This window comes from Camelina sativa, chromosome 12 (genome assembly GCF_030686135.1).
Source record: "Camelina sativa cultivar CO46 ecotype springtype chromosome 12, ASM3068613v1".
Classification (NCBI taxonomy): domain Eukaryota; kingdom Viridiplantae; phylum Streptophyta; class Magnoliopsida; order Brassicales; family Brassicaceae; genus Camelina; species Camelina sativa.
In genome coordinates this window covers 13,005,401-13,025,832 of record NC_141891.1, presented here as the reverse complement: position 1 = coordinate 13,025,832, position 20,432 = coordinate 13,005,401, and the positions used below count along the sequence as shown (strand labels likewise).

The 20,432-nt window shown below is 33.5% G+C and overlaps 4 protein-coding genes, 1 long non-coding RNA gene and 1 pseudogene across 8 annotated transcripts; 3 read left to right on the top strand and 3 right to left on the bottom strand.

Moving 5' to 3' along the window:
* Window positions 1-37: 37 nt before the first annotated feature.
* LOC104731593 (uncharacterized) lies at window positions 38-2,564 on the bottom strand. 3 transcript variants are annotated; one of them, XM_010451016.2, is made up of 8 exons: window positions 2,427-2,564; window positions 1,611-1,826; window positions 1,441-1,529; window positions 1,113-1,260; window positions 950-1,024; window positions 667-864; window positions 509-568; window positions 38-330 (listed from the first exon to the last, which is right to left on the bottom strand). In XM_010451016.2, exons 2-8 carry the CDS (start codon window positions 1,722-1,724, stop codon window positions 202-204), a joined length of 813 nt encoding a protein of 270 aa, XP_010449318.1. In that variant the 5' UTR covers window positions 1,725-1,826; window positions 2,427-2,564; the 3' UTR covers window positions 38-201. The 3 variants fall into 3 exon arrangements, with proteins under 3 accessions (XP_010449318.1, XP_010449319.1, XP_010449317.1); XM_010451017.3 differs by lacking the exon at window positions 2,427-2,564 and adding an exon at window positions 2,274-2,415; XM_010451015.3 differs by lacking the exon at window positions 2,427-2,564 and adding an exon at window positions 1,921-2,216.
* A 1,061-nt stretch (window positions 2,565-3,625) lies between these two features.
* LOC104731591 (transcription termination factor MTEF18, mitochondrial-like) lies at window positions 3,626-6,283 on the top strand. Its single transcript, XM_010451013.2, has 2 exons — window positions 3,626-3,852; window positions 3,966-6,283. Exon 2 carries the CDS (start codon window positions 3,972-3,974, stop codon window positions 5,748-5,750), a length of 1,779 nt encoding a protein of 592 aa, XP_010449315.1. The 5' UTR covers window positions 3,626-3,852; window positions 3,966-3,971; the 3' UTR covers window positions 5,751-6,283.
* Window positions 6,284-6,762: 479 nt separating this feature from the next.
* On the bottom strand, window positions 6,763-10,004 carry LOC104731590 (regulatory protein NPR4). Its single transcript, XM_010451012.3, has 4 exons — window positions 8,530-10,004; window positions 7,709-8,447; window positions 7,410-7,616; window positions 6,763-7,308 (listed from the first exon to the last, which is right to left on the bottom strand). Exons 1-4 carry the CDS (start codon window positions 9,073-9,075, stop codon window positions 7,049-7,051), a joined length of 1,752 nt encoding a protein of 583 aa, XP_010449314.1. The 5' UTR covers window positions 9,076-10,004; the 3' UTR covers window positions 6,763-7,048.
* Window positions 10,005-10,148: 144 nt separating this feature from the next.
* LOC147930468 (putative F-box/kelch-repeat protein At4g11770 pseudogene) lies at window positions 10,149-10,478 on the top strand (annotated as a pseudogene).
* A 256-nt stretch (window positions 10,479-10,734) lies between these two features.
* LOC104731589 (E3 ubiquitin-protein ligase RSL1) lies at window positions 10,735-13,675 on the bottom strand. 2 transcript variants are annotated; one of them, XM_010451010.3, is made up of 4 exons: window positions 13,192-13,675; window positions 12,345-12,796; window positions 11,465-12,234; window positions 10,735-11,331 (listed from the first exon to the last, which is right to left on the bottom strand). In XM_010451010.3, the coding sequence occupies exons 2-4, from the start codon at window positions 12,771-12,773 to the stop codon at window positions 10,926-10,928; spliced, it is 1,605 nt and encodes a 534-aa protein (XP_010449312.1). In that variant the 5' UTR covers window positions 12,774-12,796; window positions 13,192-13,675; the 3' UTR covers window positions 10,735-10,925. The 2 variants fall into 2 exon arrangements, with proteins under 2 accessions (XP_010449312.1, XP_010449313.1); XM_010451011.3 differs by having other exon boundaries at window positions 12,345-12,791; window positions 13,192-13,562.
* A 4,515-nt stretch (window positions 13,676-18,190) lies between these two features.
* Window positions 18,191-18,716, top strand: LOC147930467 (uncharacterized). The gene is made up of 2 exons (XR_015573889.1): window positions 18,191-18,365; window positions 18,454-18,716. It is a non-coding gene; the product is annotated as an uncharacterized LOC147930467 (long non-coding RNA).
* The last annotated feature ends 1,716 nt before the right edge of the window (window positions 18,717-20,432 follow it).

Here is a 20,432-nt window from a genome sequence, read left to right as displayed (position 1 = left end):
AGCACCCGGAGAATTCGAATATGCATAGCGACTAGTGTTAATAAATTTCTGAGATATTATTAGTGTTTACGGTAAGTGTAAACAGTAAACATAAGAAAACTGTTTGTTGCTTTTGAATCTGTAAAACTTCATCATAAGAGCTTTATATTTACATAAAAAGATAAGAAAACCAACAACAACAAAAAAAAGATTTACTGGTCTTCAGTGTCTTTTCTCTAGAGTTTTCTTCAATCCCTTCACTATCTTACCAAACCAAATCAAGTTCATGACACTCAATGCAATCGGTACAACAAAAACCAGTAGATAACCGAATGTATGCATCCGTACCACCTGCCCACACACACACAAAAAAAAGGTATATAGATCATTAACTCGTTATCTCTATAATTAAACCTCTACAACAACCGAAAAAAAAACAGAGTAATGCCTATTATTTTTCCTAAAGACTACTCTGTTTGGTTTGCAAATTGGTTCGGTCTGGAAAGAACTAAACCGAACTCTTGGTTACCTGATCATAGTGTATGTAGACATGGTAAAACATGTAGACGAAGAGAAGAATTCTTGCTGTCTGCAAACAAAACATGAAGTTGAGAACTTGAATCCAAGACATTTTATGAATTTACAACGAACTGAAAAAGGGTTTAAAAAAAAAAAAAAACAACTCACCAACCAAGCAAAGAAAATAGCAACTCCATTAATAAGATAAGCTTTTGATCGCTTCAAACCAGCAAAGTCAAGGTACCATCTAAGATTAATCTCTGGTGTAGTCAATTCAGAGATTAAAACCATGTATGTGTATAGCTGAGCTTCTCCAGAGAACAGAGAATACGCTACTGCTGTTCCAGACAAGCAGTGATGAAAAATCTGAAGAGAGATCAAGATTTGTAAAGTAATTGAAACCAATGGAGGAACACAAAAAACATAAAAGCTTTCTTGTTGTCTGACTTACATATTCTGATCCTCCTAAAGAAGGGTATAACCAAAAGATCATTGCGAGATCCGCAAGAAAGTAACCAACTGATACCTATGCGCAAACACATCACAACAAAGTATCAGATATATAGGTTGATCAATTTTCATGTGTAGATATGAAAAAAAAGATCAAAACGTACTCCTAAACCAAAGTTGGAAAGAGGAGAGCTACGGAACACCATAAGGTCAAAGTCTTGATGGCTTCTTTGGTCAGAAAAGAAGTCAGAGAAGAACACAAAGTAGAATGCCATGAATGAGATAAAGATTGCATGAACTGTAGATATCCCCCTGCCATGTTTACATTACAAACCAAAGTGATAAGGAACAAAGCATAACATATAAAAATAGGCTAAACCAAGGAAGCTATACTATGTATATATATAATCCTGCCATGTTTACATTACAAACCATAAGTGATAAGAATCAAAGCATAGCTTATATAAAAAGGCTATATATTTGTATAATCACCTGTTGTTCCATTCAATTCTCTTTATTTTTGTGAGAGCTGAGTATGATTTGATATGAATTGAGCTGAATATTTCCGTAAGATCATATACCTATTATCAAAAAAGAGCCATAAGCTACAATATTTTTAAAACAGAATAAAAAAAAAAAAAGTGAAGTGAAGCAAAAATTACCAATTTGCAGAGAAAGATTCCAGCAAGAACAGAAGTATATGGAAGATATGGATCTGCTAATAAGTAGTGTTCAACAAACTGCTCTGCTTGAGTTTGGTAAGACTTGATCTCCATGATTTGTCTCTCTCTAGTTCTCAATTTCTTCTCTTTAGTGAATGGTTTTTATATCTTTCTCGTCAGACTAATAACTTCCCTCAAGCTTTATCATCATCATTACTGCAATACATAGAGATAGAGACTTCGTTTAATTTATATGTCTTTATCTAAAGTCATTCTCACAAACATAAATATGAGCCAAGAAAATCTTAACCTTTCCTAGGAGTTAGGATTATACAACATCACAAAGAAACAATATAAAATTTTATCGAATCTTCGTTATACCCAAAGTAGAAGAAACTTGAAAGACTCTGTTTTTATCAGAGAAAACCCAATTTTGCAAAAAAAAGTTTTAGACTTTTTAAAACAGACAAAAAGATGGGAGACAGAAGCAATCAATACGTGAACCGCAAAAAGATGCAGAAGAAACGCAAAGAGAATGATGAAGAAGTAAGGACGTTACAGAGACAATTGAGATTGCAAGTAGAGGAACAAACAAACAAACAAAAGGGTTCTTTCTGCAGAAACTTCGAGAAATTATCCAAGTAAAGTAAAATATCTTTTTACCAAGTTACTTGTGGCGCAAGAGGTGCAGTAATTAGGTTAACTTGTTATCATAAGAATAATCGAGAGATTTAACTAATTAAAAACATAATGATGATAATAATCAAACTGAGAGTATTAGGGGAGGAAACAAAAGGAGCAGAACAAGATTCTAACCTCCTTGTATAGAGACTTTTATATCGTGTGTGCAAGAAAACCTAAGGGAGAGAGATTAGTTAATCAATGGAATAATGTAAATTTTTGATATACAAAGCAATAGATTAATTTTGCTTTGGTTCTGTATTATAAAAAGGTGAGGTAGGTGGATTTTAGGAGGAGCCTAGAATTTTCCTTTTGATTTAATTTGCAGAAATTTTGGTAATTGGGCTTCTATTTAATTTGTTTCAAATCTTGAATATAAAAAAGTTTGAATAAAAAATGATTAAAATGTTTAGAGAATAAGATAAAGGCACATGTTATCTAAATATCTCAAATAAATATGCACATTGAAGATATTTAAAAATAATTATTTGCCCATAACTACTTTCTTATATTGATAATTATATATTTATATATTAATGTTTAAAAAGCATTGCTGCTAAAAGGTTTAGATATATATATTTATATGCATAATTAATCAAATTGAGAAAACTCTATAATCAATCAGAAACAAATTACAAAATATATATATGCATGATGAAATTGTTCCGAGTAAGCCACGACTTTTTACATAAAAGCGGTTTTTGCAAAGCTAATTCATTCCTCTTAACACATAAGTACATAACATATGCAATTGAACAAGATTGAACTTTATCTATTTTCTATCATGTTGAATTAAATGCACTTATCAAAAACTATTTTGAGAATTATATAATTAAGATTTAAAAAAGTACTTGTTATTGAACGTTTGGTAGGCGTTTTAGCTTCAAGATGATAACCTAACAAATTGAATCATGGACCACAATGAAATTGACTTAAGAAGAAAAGTTACATATATTTTGTTTTCGGTTAAACGACTTAAAAGTTACATATTTATGAAAAAGAAAAAAAAAAAAGACACAAACAAACCTCACCGTTGCTTTCTGCTTTCAAATCTTTAAACATAATCAAAACAAAGAAATCAAATCACTATTTGGATGGGGTTGAAGTCGTTTTTATAGTTCAATTGATCCACATTGTTTAAGAATTAATTTGTAACGTTCATATTAATAACACGATTTCATGGGATATATTTATCACTTTTTGACACGTCTAAACTTGACAAGTCTATTAAATTCGGTATTAAGAAGAGAATAATATCTCACGTTTTAACTGGTTTAAAGGCCAAGTGTTGCTGACACACTTATTGATACCTATGTGACATTTTGAAAACTCTTATACAACATTTTAGAAGGTTTCAGAATATTAAGGACGTGTTCCACAAATTCACAATTTTAAACTTACGGTCGTTTCTGTGTAATTATAAAAGTTAAGGGGCTTTTTTGTAATTCACATAATCTTAATCCCGAACAAGGTTTTAGCAAAGTAACTGAGATTTGGGTATGAACCCTAAGAATCTTTGGGAAAATGATTGATTCAAGCGCACAATAAGCCTTAATTTCAGGTAAAGTTTCATACTTGGAACAGTAATGCTTACTTGTTTGATAGACGCGTTGAGAATTTTGTCATAGTTCTGCGTTTGATTGTGACTTTCATCTGTTTCTACTTTGTTGTTAGGTTGCGATGTTATTGTGCAGAGTTCAGAAAAGAGTTCATAAACAGTTGAATATGATTTCACATTTCAACAATTATATAGCTTTAACCCCGATTCATCGTCAAAACCAAGGTCAAAGGTCCGACCTTTCACGAGTTTCGTTTACGATGCGGAGTTTTCAGGTTGAAAGCTGTGTGCGTAAGGTTAAATCTGAGTTACAGCAGCACTCTTCTCAGTTACCCACTAGGTTTTTCGTTAATCCAGTTCCAAGGGTTAGTAGGAATCAAGCTCAAGAAGCACTTTTTGACTACTTGCATTATACTAGAAGCTTTACTTTTACTGATGCAGAGCATATAAGCAAGAACTCTCCGTGTTTTATGTCGTCTTTGTTGTCCAAGATTGATGATAACCACAAGGATGTATCCAAAGGGTTGACTAAATTCCTTAGGTACAATCCCATAAACGAGTTTGAGCCGTTTTTCGAGAGTTTGGGTTTGTGTCCTTATGAGTTTGAACCGTTTCTTCCACAGAAGCTAATGTATTTGAGTGATGATGGTATCATGTTTGAGAACTTCCATGCTCTTTGCAACTATGGGATCCCGCGTGGTAAGATTGGCCGTATGTATAAAGAAGCGAGGGAGATTTTTAGATATGAGTCTGGTTTGTTGGCGTCGAAACTCAGTGATTATGAAAATTTGGGTCTTAGCAAGGCTACAGTTATCAAGTTAGTTACTAGTTGCCCTTCACTGCTGGTTGGTGGGATTGATGCTGAATTGTCTTCTGTGGTTGATAAGTTGAAAGGCTTACAAGTAGGATGTGATTGGCTTGGGAGATACTTGTCTGACCGGAAAACTTATAGGTGGCGCAGAATTCTGGAGACAATAGAGTTTCTTGATAAAGTGGGATGTAAAGATGAGAAGTTGAGTAGTCTTTTGAAAACGTATCCAGCTTTGGTGATGGAAGGCTCCGGTAAGAAATTCTATGTTCTGTTTGGTAGGTTGTTTAAGGCGGGGCTTCAAGTGAATGAGATCTATAGGCTATTTATAGACAACCCAGAGATGTTGTCAGACAGATGCGTAAAAAATATTCAGAAGGCGTTGGATTTCTTGATTGCTATTAGAATGGAAACGCAGTTCATCACAAAGATTATGCAGAGTCACATGGAGCTTATTGGTTCATGCTCTTTGCAAGCACCTAGAACTGCTTGTCTTAGTTTGAACGTTAGACAAGAAGAGCTATGTGAGATCTTGAAGAAAGAGCCTTTGAGATTGTTCAGTTTTGTTTCTACAACGAAGCAGAGAAAAAGCAAACCTCTTTCGGAAGATTCGAGGAAATATTCAGAGAAGACAGCGTTTTTGTTGAGGTTAGGGTATTTAGAAAACTCGGATGAGATGGTGAAGGCTCTAAAACAGTTTCGAGGGAGGGGAGATCAGCTGCAGGAGAGATTTAATTGCCTTGTGAAAGCCGGTTTAAACCATAATGTGGTTACTGAAATTATCAGGCATGCTCCGATGATACTTAACTTGTCTAAAGATGTGATAGAGAAAAAGATACATTCCTTAACTGAACTTCTTGGCTATCCAATTGAATCCCTGGTAAAGTTCCCGGCATATCTGTGTTATGATATGCAGAGAATACATCACAGGTTCTCTATGTATTTATGGTTGAGGGAAAGAGATGCAGCAAAGCCAATGCTGTCACCAAGCACTATTCTCACTTGCGGTGATGCCCGGTTTGTCAAGTATTTTGTCAATGTCCACCCTGAAGGTCCAGCCATTTGGGAAAGTATAAAACAATCATCTACCTGAAGTGAAGTTTATTGGCCTTATATCTTGAATTTAGTACGACTGAGACACTGAAGGATGTGCTGATGCAACGCTACAGGTGTGAATTGCCAACTAATGAAACAAATAGAAGGGATTGGAGAATGCATGAAGAGTAGAGATTCATTAGTGTTAGCCGATCCTTGTGAAAGAGCGACAAGTGTCTGCTGAGTTACAGATTGATGCATATCTAAAATGCTAGTTCAAAGCTACCCCTGTACTGCTTGAATTCATTGGAAGTGTTGCGTATACAGTACTGGAGAAGATGTGCAGCCTTTTTCCTGAACCGTCTCTGCAACAGCTGTCCTGTAAACGGATAAACACACCAAACATTCTTGAAGTAAACAGTACTGATAGTGGTGTGTTACAATTTTTGCTGACACATCTCTTATCTTAGGCTCTTACCTGTGAGTCTGTGGCTCAGATGCGCTTTAGCAACAGCGATATATAAATGTAACTTGTGGAATTGGCTGCTTCAGTTCAGATTAAGGAAAGCAAATTGTTTGCAGTTTGATAAATACATTTCAAATATTCACAAAACTCAAAACCAATTGGATCTAGTACGTTTCTTTTAAAATGATAGCAATATTAAGAACAAAGACTTTTTATTGCCTAAAAAAAGGAACAGAGAGACTCTTATTTAAGTTTTTTAATCCACTTTCTCAAGTAGATTTTTCATAACTTAGGCCGTTGCAATATAGTTTGTATAGAGGTCTGTCATGTGAATTTTCAATTTACATGAATCGTACATTTCATATGGTACATATCCCAAAACTTAAAAGGAAGATAACCAAGGATGTTTTGAACTAAGAGTGCAAGACCCTTAGGGACACACTATTCATTGTTGTAATGCAATTGAATATCTCCACCAAGAAGGAATTTAGAACACTACCGATCGAGCATATGGTATAGAATTAGTATAGAATAGAGGTTTTTGTAACTTGTGTTGTGTAACTAATAATGTTCTTCACTACAGGTTTAAAGGAAAACAAAATTCTTTTGTTACAACTGAAGAGGTATATTCCAAATATCACAGTTTTCCTGACTAAAGAAGCAAGCAAAAGGTTCTGAAGTAGTTGGAAGGTTTTGGGGAGCATCCTAGTTCTGGTTTATACATTTTCAAAAATCCAAACCCTTAAATATAAACCAAACCTAAAGCATGTGTATAAATAAACATGTATGCCAAAATGGGGGTTTTAATCTTTTTCTAAATCAACCTATAAAATAGCTAAGTTCTTCCCAAGGAACTACCTATAAAATAGTTCATATGGGACAGACAGATATTATGTTGAGTTCTCTAAGACCTCTCTAAGAGAAGAATCTGGTGATGAATCAGATAGACAAGACCGCGCAATCTTGTCTTTGCTATACGCTTTTTTGACATCGTTCTTCAGCTCGTTATATCTCATCCTCTTCTGTCTTCTCTCTTTCACAGAGCCTTTCTCCGGATGCGACATATCTGGGATGTCTTCGTCCATATACTCTTCCATGTACTTATCAAGAACCTCAGAACAAGATGGGAAATACCTCCGACCTGTCTCAACTGCGTTGTTGAACAGTTTTGAATTGAATCAGTTAATCTGATGTTCAGAGAATATGAGTTGAAGAAAAATTGAAAGTAAAAGTTCCTTAGTAAGCATTTACCTGTTTTCATGAGTGCTTCCATACGTGTAAGCATTCTTTTCGTTTGCACATAAGGCGTTTCATTTAAATCGACTTGACCCAAGTTTCCAGTTGTAACATTTGATGGAGGTGGAAAAACAAGACCTGTGCATTCGCTTGTCCCTTCAACATTAGCAAAGTCCATAGCCACATCAGCTTCTGCTGGGAAGAACAACTGAGCAAGTCCCACTGCAATAATAACACATACAAGAATGTTAATAACCAGTCATTAAACCTTAAACTATGAGATATATATACATATCGAGTGAGTCAATCAATACCTCGCTTTTCTAAGTATAACAACCTCATTTGGAGATCCTCAGGCATAGAATGGGAACAAGTGGGTGTATCCCCACTAACCAACGGATTCCTTCTAATCTCCCTTTCCAAGATGTCAATACATAAGCGGTCTTTACTAGGTTCTTTCCTTGAGTTTTTGGTATGATAATCTTTTGGCATAGTGAGTCTCCTACATATATTAACAGCACTGCGTCCATCAAACGTGAAATCCGAAGCATTAGCTCCCTTTTGAATAAGTGATATGATAATCGTTGGCTCTCTACGCATAGCAGCAAAATGAAGAACCGTATACCCCCGGGAATTTCTGAAATTCACATCAGCCATGTTTAGATCAAGAACCTCGGTCACAACTTTCGGATCACTGTAAGCCACTGCATAATGCAGACCATTGGCTTGGTCTAGTGTTATATCTGACTCAGTCAAAAGAAGCTTCACGAGTTCCAAATCATCTGAATCCAATGCCTTGAGTACTTTTCCGGTTCTCTCTAGCGTTTTATCCACCACCTCGGGGATGTTCATGGACTTAACTCGAAGCTGTTTGATCTTTTCTGATACTTCGGAAGGAAGCTCCTTCTCGATACAGAATCTGTCTAAATCTGATCTCGCCACTCTCTCTATGCATTGATCAAGAAGCTGAGTCAAATCACAATGAAACGCAACTAAGAGGATCGGTATAACATTCTCGACTAGTGACTTCTCAACATAGTTACAAAGCCTCCGCTGCAGACACATTAACACACACAACATCAGAATCTTATTGAATACAATAACAGATATATATAATAACCAAATGATCTCAGACCTGCAACGATGACACCAGCTCTGGCATTTGAAACACATACGAAGCATACATCAACTCAACAGCAAAATCAATGGCGGGTTTACAAGAATCATGAGCACAAACTGTATCAACACAAGTAGAAACCTCGACAGGAAAAGACTTCAACCTCCCAGTATAGATATAGTGTAAGAAATGCAGAAACGCCTCGCGTTTCACATTTCCATAAGGCAACAGATCTTTCATCTGATACTTTGGTTTCTTCTCACTCTTTACACTACTCTCTTTATCTTTCTTGAACAGATCAAGAAAAAACTTGCTCCTAGCAGCTAAGAGGCATCTATGAACACTCACAGGGTTAGCTTCTTCTTCAATGATGATCTCTGCGTCAGTATAATCACAATCAGGGTTAGTGAGAAGCTGCTCCAAGTTAGAGCTGAGCTTGATTAAACTCACAGCTTCAAGATTTGTAGCTGCGTGATGATTTGTTGTAAGAAGAGGAAGAGGATTGGATAAGTGAGAAGATGTGAAACTTATAGATGAAGATGGCTCCATTGCAGTTGCAGCCATTGTTTCCCCCTTCAGATTATATCACTCAAAGTCTCTGTTTTTAACATTCAAATCCCCAGGAAGACAAAACCCCTAAATCTAAACCCAATGACAAGAATCAATAGAACAGTAATTGGATCAAAACGTGTCTGTGGTCTTTTTGAATTTTGAGGTATGAACAATACAGAGAAAGATCATAGATATGAAATTAACCAAGCCCTGAAGAAAAAGATCCGAACTTTACGAAAGAGCATTCAATGTTTCCAATGAATCAATGTGAAGAACAGAGTCAAAGTGAAAAGAAAAAGACTATCTTTGAGAAATGCTTCATAAAGTCAACGAAAATGGCGGATGAGGAAAAAAAAAACAAACAACCTAACTGAATCTTGAAACATTAAGGGAAAGAGCTGAATGAATGGGTAGTCTTCAAAATCATAGCTTGATATCTTGAGAATAAGAAGAAGACGATCTCAGAACAAATAGGAGAAACAAAAAAATCAGAGGGTATCTCTAAAGCTTAAGGTGAGAAATAACAAGACTGACTGGTCTCCCTATGTTAACAAAACAAAACAAGAACTCACTAATTTCTTGATTATAAACTATTCTAATAACGTGTCAATAATGAAAAGAGAGAGCCTAAAGAAAGACCAAATTTTTTTTATTTTTTTTTTCGCACAAAAAGAACGACCAAATAAAATAGTAAAAGTCTTTCGATAACAAATTTCACAAAAGAGCCAAATTCATCTCTCTAAATTTCCATGACGATACAAAAACCGTAAGCAGTGTCGTCAGCAGTTGAGGACGACTTGAGTTGGGGTGAAGTGGGTCGATGGCGTCTTAAAGTAACGTCAGCTTTGAAAAATATAACACAAATTGAAAAGTAGATTGATAAGTACTAAAGTAGGCCCCCTTATAATTTGAAGACAAAAAAAAAAAAAAAAAAAAAAAAAGTCTATTTGAAGAGTTTGCTGTATTCTATTAGAAGAACATGAATAATAATAATTGAATATATGTATCACACTATATATGATGAATTGATGATAACCAAATTCATTTTGATTAGTTTTTGAAAGACAATTGTTTTATTTTTAATGATGTTACCTGACAGATCGTCTATGCTCAAATGGACTGACTCTGAGGGAGGATTTTGGAGAGATTTGAAGGGTTTGGAAGGACTGCCTAATTTACGAAAAAGTTATCTTTGTGTTAGATTGGTGAGTTATGGTAGAAAGATTGTGGTCAGCTGGGAGGAAGATGTGCGTTCTAGTGGTGATTCTAGTAAGAAGAAGATGATTTGGTGTGCCGAGATCGTACTTAAAAGACACAACGGGCAAGAGATGTTTGGGAAGGTTATGTGGTGTGACGTTGGGCTGACAGTCCCCAAGTCATCTCCATTCCGAAAACTTCTTGTTGCTACTATTTGATGAGTCAACATATGTGCCATTGCTTTGGCATGGTAATATCATTTTGTATGTTCACTTAAAACAACTGCAATATATCTCTTCTCAGCTTTTTAGGTGCTGCTCTGTTAGAAGCTTCACTCTGAACACATGTGAACATCCGGTTCACAAACCTGATTTCGTAGGCTTAAGTGTTTTTAATTAGCCTTTACGTTAAAAGACATAAACACCAAAAATAAGAACATATAAGTCCGTCAGGACGTTAACCTTTCTTGCAGGATTTGTAGAATGATCAAACTCTTTTCATTATAATTGTAATTAGTTTCATTACAATTCGTTTTTTGAGTTCATCAAGAATCTAAAAACCCCCCTCCCAACAATATCTTTCGAGAGCGAGATACTCTCGTTTGGCCTCTCAGAATCAAACCAAACCGAATCCTCAAAGCTATTAAATTACCAATTCTACTCCTTTCACTGGCTATTATACTCTTCATAGTAATCATCACTTATAACAGACACAAACCTCTCAAGCCAAGGAAGCTGATGAAGATCTTTCATTGCGGCTTCAACATACGATGACTCTGTACATGGAGGTGGGGACTGATAAGAAGTATGGTGATCACTGAGACTAAACCCTCCACCTGCTAAGAACCTTTGGATCAAAGCAAGCTGAGATCTTTCTTGCTCAGAGTACGCGTCCATTACAGTTGGAATTGTGCTAAATGTGTCCCAAGGCCATTGCTCAACTTCTTGGATTGTGTTTTCCTCTACTGAGTTTTCTTGATCTTCTTCGTCATCGTCCCAAAAGGCGCATGTGCAACTTTGTTGCCCTTCTCTGTACTCTGCTCCACACGAGTAGCAAAACTCGTGCCCGCACCTGCGAAAAACACAGAGAGTTTTTGACATTTGCATGAGTAAGAATCACAAAGCAAAGAACCTAACTTTGGAGGTTCAAATATGTGTAGATACGGAAACAAATGTGTAGCCATAGAAATATATGTGTGTCTTACCGGCAAGTCATGTGGTTGCAGCCTTGAGCAAGCTCAATCATTATACGGCATTGCTGACACCGTCTCCACCTCTTATACCTGGCCAAGCGATGCAACGTAATATCATCTGGATATCTTTCATCAACAGGAAGAATCTGAAACTCTTCACAGCTCATAGAAGCATGCCAAGGAACACCACAGTCCACACACACAAACCTCTCACAGACCGGACACTCCACACAGCAGCTATTCTCTGACTCATGAGTAGACGAGCTTGAGCTTGCCCTTCCTGAAGATGGACATTCTTGCGGGTCCAAGAGAAAAGAGCAATTGGGATATGGGCAGTAAATCTTGCCATTGTTCTTACTACGCACATTTGCTTCTTCAAATAATTTGAAAGTAGCAACGGGCAGAAACGATTTGCATTCCATGACTGAGAGATAATGCTTGCATTGCACTTGAGGACACCTGATGGGAACTTCTGAAGACTGTACTTTCCCTTCGACGTATGTTTTCATGCAGTGGGAACAGAATTTGTGACTGCACTTCAATGTTAGCATCATCTCAGACTGACGGTCTTCACAGCAGATCGAGCAGTTCTCGGTTGGTTTATCCTCATCGAGGTTCGAAGAAACGATTCCTACCGCCACTTGAGCCAAGCTTAGAGCTTCATCAAGATCACAGAAAGGAGCAAGCTTTAGAACAAACCCATCAAGGTTACTTGTTTTCTCCAGTACCCTTTCTCTCAGAGCTACCAAAAGAGGGATCTCAAGCTGCTCCTCACGAGTTACCTGCAAAGCCAATTCATATAAAAACATGAGCTCAAACATACAAAGAGATACCAAACCATTTGATGTGAAAGCACGTCTCTTCAACAAGCTAGAAAGAAAAGAGACTTTACCTGATTAAAGAGCAATTCGGAGTCGGTTACAGCAACCACAGAGCGTATATTATTCTGTAAAGCTACTTCAAGACCATCCATCAAAGCTAAATAGTTAGCTACAGACTCTTCAACATAAAACTCCAACTTCTTCTGAACTTGAATCAACTCAAAATCTCCTCTTCTCTCCAACACAACACCAATTCCAGAATAACCAGAACCTGAATCTCCTCTTTCAGATATCGAAACTCCTTTAAAGAACATCTTAACAGAGAAGTCATCATCAAGTTCATCTTTTTTCTCCTCCTCTGCTACTTTACCTGAGTCATCATCACTCTCCTTTAACCAAACTTCTTCATCACCACAACAGCTTCTAAACTCCTCCTCATCTCCTAAGTGATTCAATGGAAGAAGCTCCTCACATTCACAAGAAACTTCTTGGTTTTCCATGTTTGGTAAACAAACCAACTAAACTACAAAAGGTAGAAACTTTATTAACTTAGCAACAAACTAAAAGAAACCCAAATCGGATCTGCATCATCTAATCTCAATTCTACCATATACAGAGAAACGAAAGGAGAAGAAAAAAGAATGAACAGATCACTAAAACAGCTAATCTTAACGAAGTTTTACATCAACAGATCAGCATAAATCAGAGAAAATTATAAAAGAAACAGCTCGATTTGTAGTTGACCCACTAACACCAACCAGACCCTCTCAATTATTACATACGTTTTTAAGAGAGAAACCAAAAAAAAAAAAAAAAAAAAAGCTAATTTAATTTAGAAGATTTACTAATAAAACAAGATCGGCTGAAATTAAAGTGAATCATTGACCAAGAACATTAAAAATCCAGAAGGTTTCTTACCAGTGGAGGGGAGATTCACACTTCGAAAACACTAAGCAAAGCTAACATCTTTAAAATCTCAGTTTTTATTTTCTCGACGAAAAAAATAAAAAAGCAAAGTTTACTTTTTTTTGCATTGTTTTGGATTTTTCAACTGAGATTTGTGGAGAGAAAGAGAAGGCGAAGAAGAAGAAGAATCATCGGTTGTTTTCTGAGTTTTTGTTCTCTCCTTCTTCGAATGGCGTAAGAGAAAAGTTTTGCTTTTTTTGTTTCTTTCTTTATTCTCTCTCTTTTTTTAATTTTTCTATTTTTTTTTTCTGGGGTTTTTGGCTTCACTTTGCTGTCATTCTCGTACTGTATTGTAAGTTTTTACATTTTTTCCACAATGAAGTATCTCTTAATCCAATAAGTATTTTATTTATTAAAGTATATAATTAGGAATTTTAATAATTGAACCTGTAATCGAATTGGATTAGAAGTCTCTGAGCATGAAGAATTACAGCTTAAGATATCAAAGTAAGCACATGGCCTTTGTCTCCTCTCATTAGAGAAATTAAAAAAAAAAGCTGTAGTAACTTCATTTTATTTATTTATATTCCTTTTCTGACTTTTATCATCCAATAGTTATATTCCTTTCAATAAAGATAAGCAAAAAAGGAAGTACAAAAATGAAAATTTTTAAAATAATTATATTTGCTGCAAGAGAAGACACTAAAGGACAGTTGTGGCAGCAAACAAGTTTGAAAATGGAGACAGCAATCATTAGCTTAATTATTTAAATTCAAATGGGAACTGTGGACTTAGCTTTATAACAGTGTTGTGTTATGGTGGCCTATGAAGAAACACTATTTAACCGAGGCAAATCAAACAAAACTGATATATTTTACTATATAATCAACTAAATAAATAGCACAGAAGAGAAATTATGAATGAAAACTAGAGTAATCAATCTCTATCATTTTTTACTTTTCAATGTGCAAGCAATTTTCTTCTGAGGGGTGGTGCCATGTGAAAGATGCAATATATGGGCCTACTGAGACAAACCAATGTGGCCCAATATCAATAGATGAGCTGCTCAGATAGATATATTCTATGACTCGGCGTACTAGAATTTGTACCCGCCTACTCGCGGGATTTTAAATTAAATTATTTCTTATCAATAGAAATTGTTGAGCCCAAAAATAACTATTCCAATTTTTGAATATAAATCTATATAAACACTAAACTTACTTTACTCAGTGATATACAACATATATATTTTTGTAGAATAATATTTCTTTGTTATATTTTTTTGCGATTTTACGTGGGATTTTAGTTAATATTTGTATAAATAAAAATCATTAAATATGAATATAATTTGAAGATTAAAAGATAAATCTATATAAATGCCGTACATATTTTACTAATCTATGGCAATGAATGGCGACGTCCACAAGTGCGGTTTTCAAGTATTCTCTTCGAAATCCGCGTTTGGTTACCAATCAACAAATATTGTAAATATTGAAAAGAAAAAAAAATACTGTTGCGTTTTTCAAAACAACGTATTAATGAATGGACCGCACATAATTTACATAACTACCTATTACCCAGCGGTTCAATGAATTCCACAGTAGATAAAGCAATAAAGTAAATTTTCTGATTTATTTAATATATTACTAATAATACAAGTTTAAAACCAGCACATATTTTAACAAATAACTGTAGATGTTTTTACTGTTAAAAAAAATTCTAGATGTCTTTTTAATATATATTGTTAATAATTCTTATAAATGACATATTTTTTTATGTGTTTTATTACTTTTTTATAAACCTTATTTCATTATTTCTTCTCAAGTTATAATATAATTAGTTTTTTTTTTGTAAACATAATATATTTTACTAAGTGAAAACAGATTTACATAAATTAAATAAACTACAGTCAATTATTTTATTAAAGTATGATTAATTAATTTCATACAAAATGTATTTACAATATATTTAAAAAATTCATGATTAACAACTGAAAAAAATTCTTATTAACAATACCGCTAATAGTTTTTTCACCAATCAAACATTATTGTGTACCGCTTATTCTGCATAAACCGAACTCGTCCCGCAAATATTTTTATCCCGCACGTACCGCAGTTGAACCGTACCGTACTATCAAATCGTTAGTTCCGTACTACTAAATCCGCTGTTACCATTCGGACCCTATATATAACATATATTGTCTAGTGTCATAATAATATTATCGACAATCATCTGACCTTTTATCTTTAAAACAGTTCATTCCATATTCATATCCCATGAAAATATAATTTTAAAAGTTCTTACGTCAATTTCGATCGTTGACCTAATTATAGAAACTATTTAAACATATAGATATCCTACATTTAAACAATTTTAGTGCTATGTAGCTACAATGAAGTTGTCCAAATGCATCATCTGCCATAATAGAATTTCCGACTAAGTTAAGAATGCTTAAATGATGAAACATTAAAAACCCACAATGAATATCTATTTACTTAATCCAAGTTACATATTTTTCTAAAATCTCATATGTTATTCGCAGATGTTAATTTTGTGATGCAACCCCAGTTTCATCTTCTAAAAAAACATAGTGTACTTTAAATATGTTGTTTTTGCCAATATTTTGGGTTAAAAACATTTGATAATATATATATATATATATATATGTTATATATCATGTTAGAAAATTGTAGCTCCAGTTGATAATATACCTTATGAGATACGCTACACAAATCACATGTCACTTTTTGTAATGGCTTACATATTATATTTTCTATATTTCCTGACCATTGATTTAATTTTTTAGATAGATTATTTTTTCAAAATTGTTTTTCATAGTTTTCCAAAAAAAAATATGCCGCTTACAATGTCTTTGTTTTAGATTAAAACTTTTAAGTTAAGTTAAGTTAAGTAATTAATCTTTTCTTTATTATAAGTAAAATTTAATAATAAATCTTTATGGTATATGTTTCTTAGAAACTAATGTTTCACTTCAATTTTATTTACATGTTTAGATTTTAATAAATACAATTACATAACTTATTTTTTTACTCCACCATGCATTAAAATCTTACTTACATTCTAAAACTCATTAACCCATTCTAAATTTTGGAATATAATCATTTTTTGGTTATAACTTTAATAATAACATTATTACTAAAACAAATTTATAGTATTATTTTTATTATTTTCAAATTTTCATTTAATTTTCTTAATTTATTCTTAGATAGTTCTTATTTTATTATATACTAAAAATTATATTATTGTTTATACTATTTTAAAATTTAATTAATTTTAGTTAATTCACTATTTGTTTATTTTTTTACTATTATTAATTATAAGTAATAAATATGCAATGAATGAATATTAAAAATAGTATTTTTTTATGCAAAAAAAAAATTAAGTGGATGCTGATGTGGAGGAAGGAGAAGTGAGCAAAGTTAACTTTATATATATAGAGTAGGTAACAACTCACACTATGTGCAGGATAAATCGATTTAAAGAAAATTATCACAAGTAAAATTATTATCCTAAAACCAATATCTGTTTGTGTCACGCATAATATGTAACTTAAGTTTTTTTATTTATTTATTCAAAGCTGTGTTTTTTCATTAAAAAATACGTTTCACCTGTGAAATCTTTGAATGTGTAATAGCTTTTATGGTAAAGGAAATATTGATAAAGTGTTACTATTTATTGCAACATGTCTTTTGTGTGGTTTAAAAATCAAATTCATATCTTCTTATGTTTTATTTTGTAATCATAACAATTTTGCATGTTTCTTATGTAACCATAACAACATATACTAAATTACTCGGTAGTTTAACTATTCAATTTTATTATATGTTAGTAACAATCGGATTCTAAACTATATTTTTTGAAGATAATCTAATTTATTGCTTTAATATTTTTGATTCTATTTAAATCTTTTGAGTTAGTCGATTTTGTTAATATTTTCTATAAATGAAAGATTATTACCAAAAAAGCCATTATGAAAAATTAATGAAATTCAAAAATCAACGTATTCGTGTAAGAATATATTTCACCTGTGAAATATGTGAACGTGGTAAAGAAAATATTTAAAAAATGTTACAATTTATGGCAATATATATTTTGTGTATTTTAAAAATCAAATTTATATTTATGGTTTGTCGAGTAACTATAACAATTTTATATAATCTAATAATCACTCATTTTAAATATATTATGAATTTTTTGTGGGTACTAAGTTTATTTATAATGATAAGGGTTATTGTCTCATTCATTTTTAATAGCACATAAATGAATATAAAATTAGAACGAATATTCCTATTCGGTTATCAATATTTCCATTTTTAAGAAATAATCACACTAAATGTTGAGATTAATTAGTTTACATACTTAGATATATATAAAAATAATCACACATCATGATATCCCCTAATTTGTTGTCATTTTTAATAAATATAAATCTATATTTATTGGGAATTAATTTTTTTTTAATGAGTTAGAGATATTTCAGGGGTAATATACTTCTTTTTATAATCCATTTTAATAACTATTGAAAGCTTGTTATTTAAATTATTATGGTAATAATACTAACATAAAAAATAATATTTTGTTTTTATATGATTATGTTAATAAGTTATATGTTTAATTAGTTATATGTTCTTTACTTTTATTAACTTTATATTAATTGATATGTTTTTATAGCCTTTTTAGAATATTTTACTTATATTGATTTTAAAAAATCAATATTTATATTAATTTTAAGAAATCAATATTATTTTAACTTGTATATTTGTAAGTAAATTTTAGTGAATTTTTACTTTACTATTAAATTTGTGTGAGAAATGATGACATATCTAATTATTATTCAATTAATTGTTTTTAAAATTAATATAGTGGCATAGATCTATAATTAATTAGAAAATTTAAGAGTATTTTGCTAAAAAATATCTTGATGTCTCTGGCGGCGACACATCAGTTTTTTCTCAAAAGTGATTCTCTATAAATATAAAGGAGATGTATAATTTGACATGTGTTTGACCAAAACATACCATATCTCCATTCTATAAAAGCAGTTCCACAATAGCTCAATCAGCTTTAGATACCAACCATATCCTTATCAACTTTTGTAATAGATAATTACATGGAGAAAAAAACAATGAAGTTTGCTTTCGTTATTTTCTTGATTGTTACATCTGGTTAGTTTCATATTTCATATATGTTTGAAAAGTACATGTTTATGTTTATGTTTATAATTCATAAGAAAAAATATGGTTTGTTTTGTAGTGATGACTATCGTAACATTTCGGGGTGTTGAAGCAACACGAAATTTATTGCCTGTAAAAACTCCTCAGCTTGTTGTGCATCATGAAGCTTCACCGCATATGGTGGATCTACAAAATATTACCTGCGATAAAAAGTGTCATATAACTTGTATGCATCGTCATTATATTTTAAAATGTTTCTGCGAATGCTAATTTTATATCATATTTTATCAAAATATCATATTTTATCAAATAAATAAATTGGGAATTAACTAATTATAAAAATTATTTAATATATATTGTGTACATCAACGTTACATTTGAGAGTTGTATGGTAAAAATTTAAACAAACAAGATGCAATTGATCTCTACTGCAATTATATATATATATTTTTAATGATATATTGGTTTGTTGTGATAAATTTTTTTTGTGTGTCGCTATATCACTAATTTCTTGTATATCTAATTCTCAACGTAATTGGAATGTTCAATGTATTGTTTGGTTTGAACATCATTTCATTATTTCTGCTTATTTAGTTTCACACAATAATATATGATAAACAAGCAGCACATGAAATAAAATACCACCCATGCTGAGTTTGAATGTCCGTCACTGTTGCGATGCATAGGAATTCTACCTCCTAATATATTACAAATACAAATTAGATAGGAATTGACCTGCAGATCAATTGGTGGCAACTTATCCTGTGGGAAGGTTGTTAAAGGGTAAGGACCAGGGTTCGAGGAACGCCTGGCGCACCAATAACCTACTGGTAGATTGGGATATCCACAATGATGGGTTAGGATTGATGTCCTGCAGGGCCAGCTTGGAGTCCGTTGGGACAGCTAGCGGGGGGCTAGCAGGGTCTACGGATGGTCCGTTGGGGCAGCTAGCAGTGAGGCTAGCGGGACGGGTAGTGCTAGCCTCACTACTCCTTAGGACTCTTAGAAAATACCAGTATATTGTCGACGAAAATGATGACAGACACGTCCAGAAACTCATGAAACACACTGTTCATCAATCTCATAAACGCTGTTGGTACGTTAGTCAACCCAAAAAGGCATCTCCACGAACTCATAATGCCCATACCTCATCCTGAAAGCCGTCTTTCTCACATCTGCCTCATCTATCGGTATCTGATGATAACCCGACGCCAGATCTACCTTAGAGAACCAAGTAGCACCCCTCAACTGATCCAACAACTCATCAATCCTAGGAAGAGGGTACTTGTTCTTCACAGTGACCCGGTTCAAACCCCGATAATCAATGCACAACCGGAAACTCCCATCCTTCTTCTTGACAAATAACACTTGTGCTCCCCACAATGATACACTAGGACAGATGAATCCATTACTCAACAGATCCTCTAGCTGCTTCTTCAGCTCTGCCAAACAAACATTCAAGTATGCCGATATCAACTCGAAGCCACCTGAATGTCAACCCTCTTGTTTGTCCAAGAACCTCTAGTAACTTGTCTCTTAGGGAAAACTTCCACAAGATAGATTAATCCAAAATTAGCTTTCCGCTTAGCTATTCTCCATAGCAAATCATTAATACGAGCGTAATAAAACAAACAAGTACCATACGTTCGCATATTCCGATTCACCGTATCAAATGCTTTGTAGACCGCTAACTTAATCTACTTGACTTGTTTCCCCCCAGCAAGCTTACCAAAACCTTAAATCTAGTAACCCTGTCCATCTCTAATGAACTTCATCCACCATCGTCGCAACGATTAGTTTATCCTGCCATGAAGCTTCTCGTGAATCTTAGTACCTGGCAACCATGCCCTTACCGGCTCATAACTGCAGCAGCTCTCCTACCCGGGACTCCAGCACCACCAGCCACTCAATCCTGGCACATCAGCCACACATTCTTGACCACTCCGGTCATAAAACCCTGGCCCACCAGCCAACATAATCCTAAAATCCAAGATTAAACCATCATCACTCTCGAGGTCTACATTCCGTCTTTATGTTCATACTCATGTTCTATACATT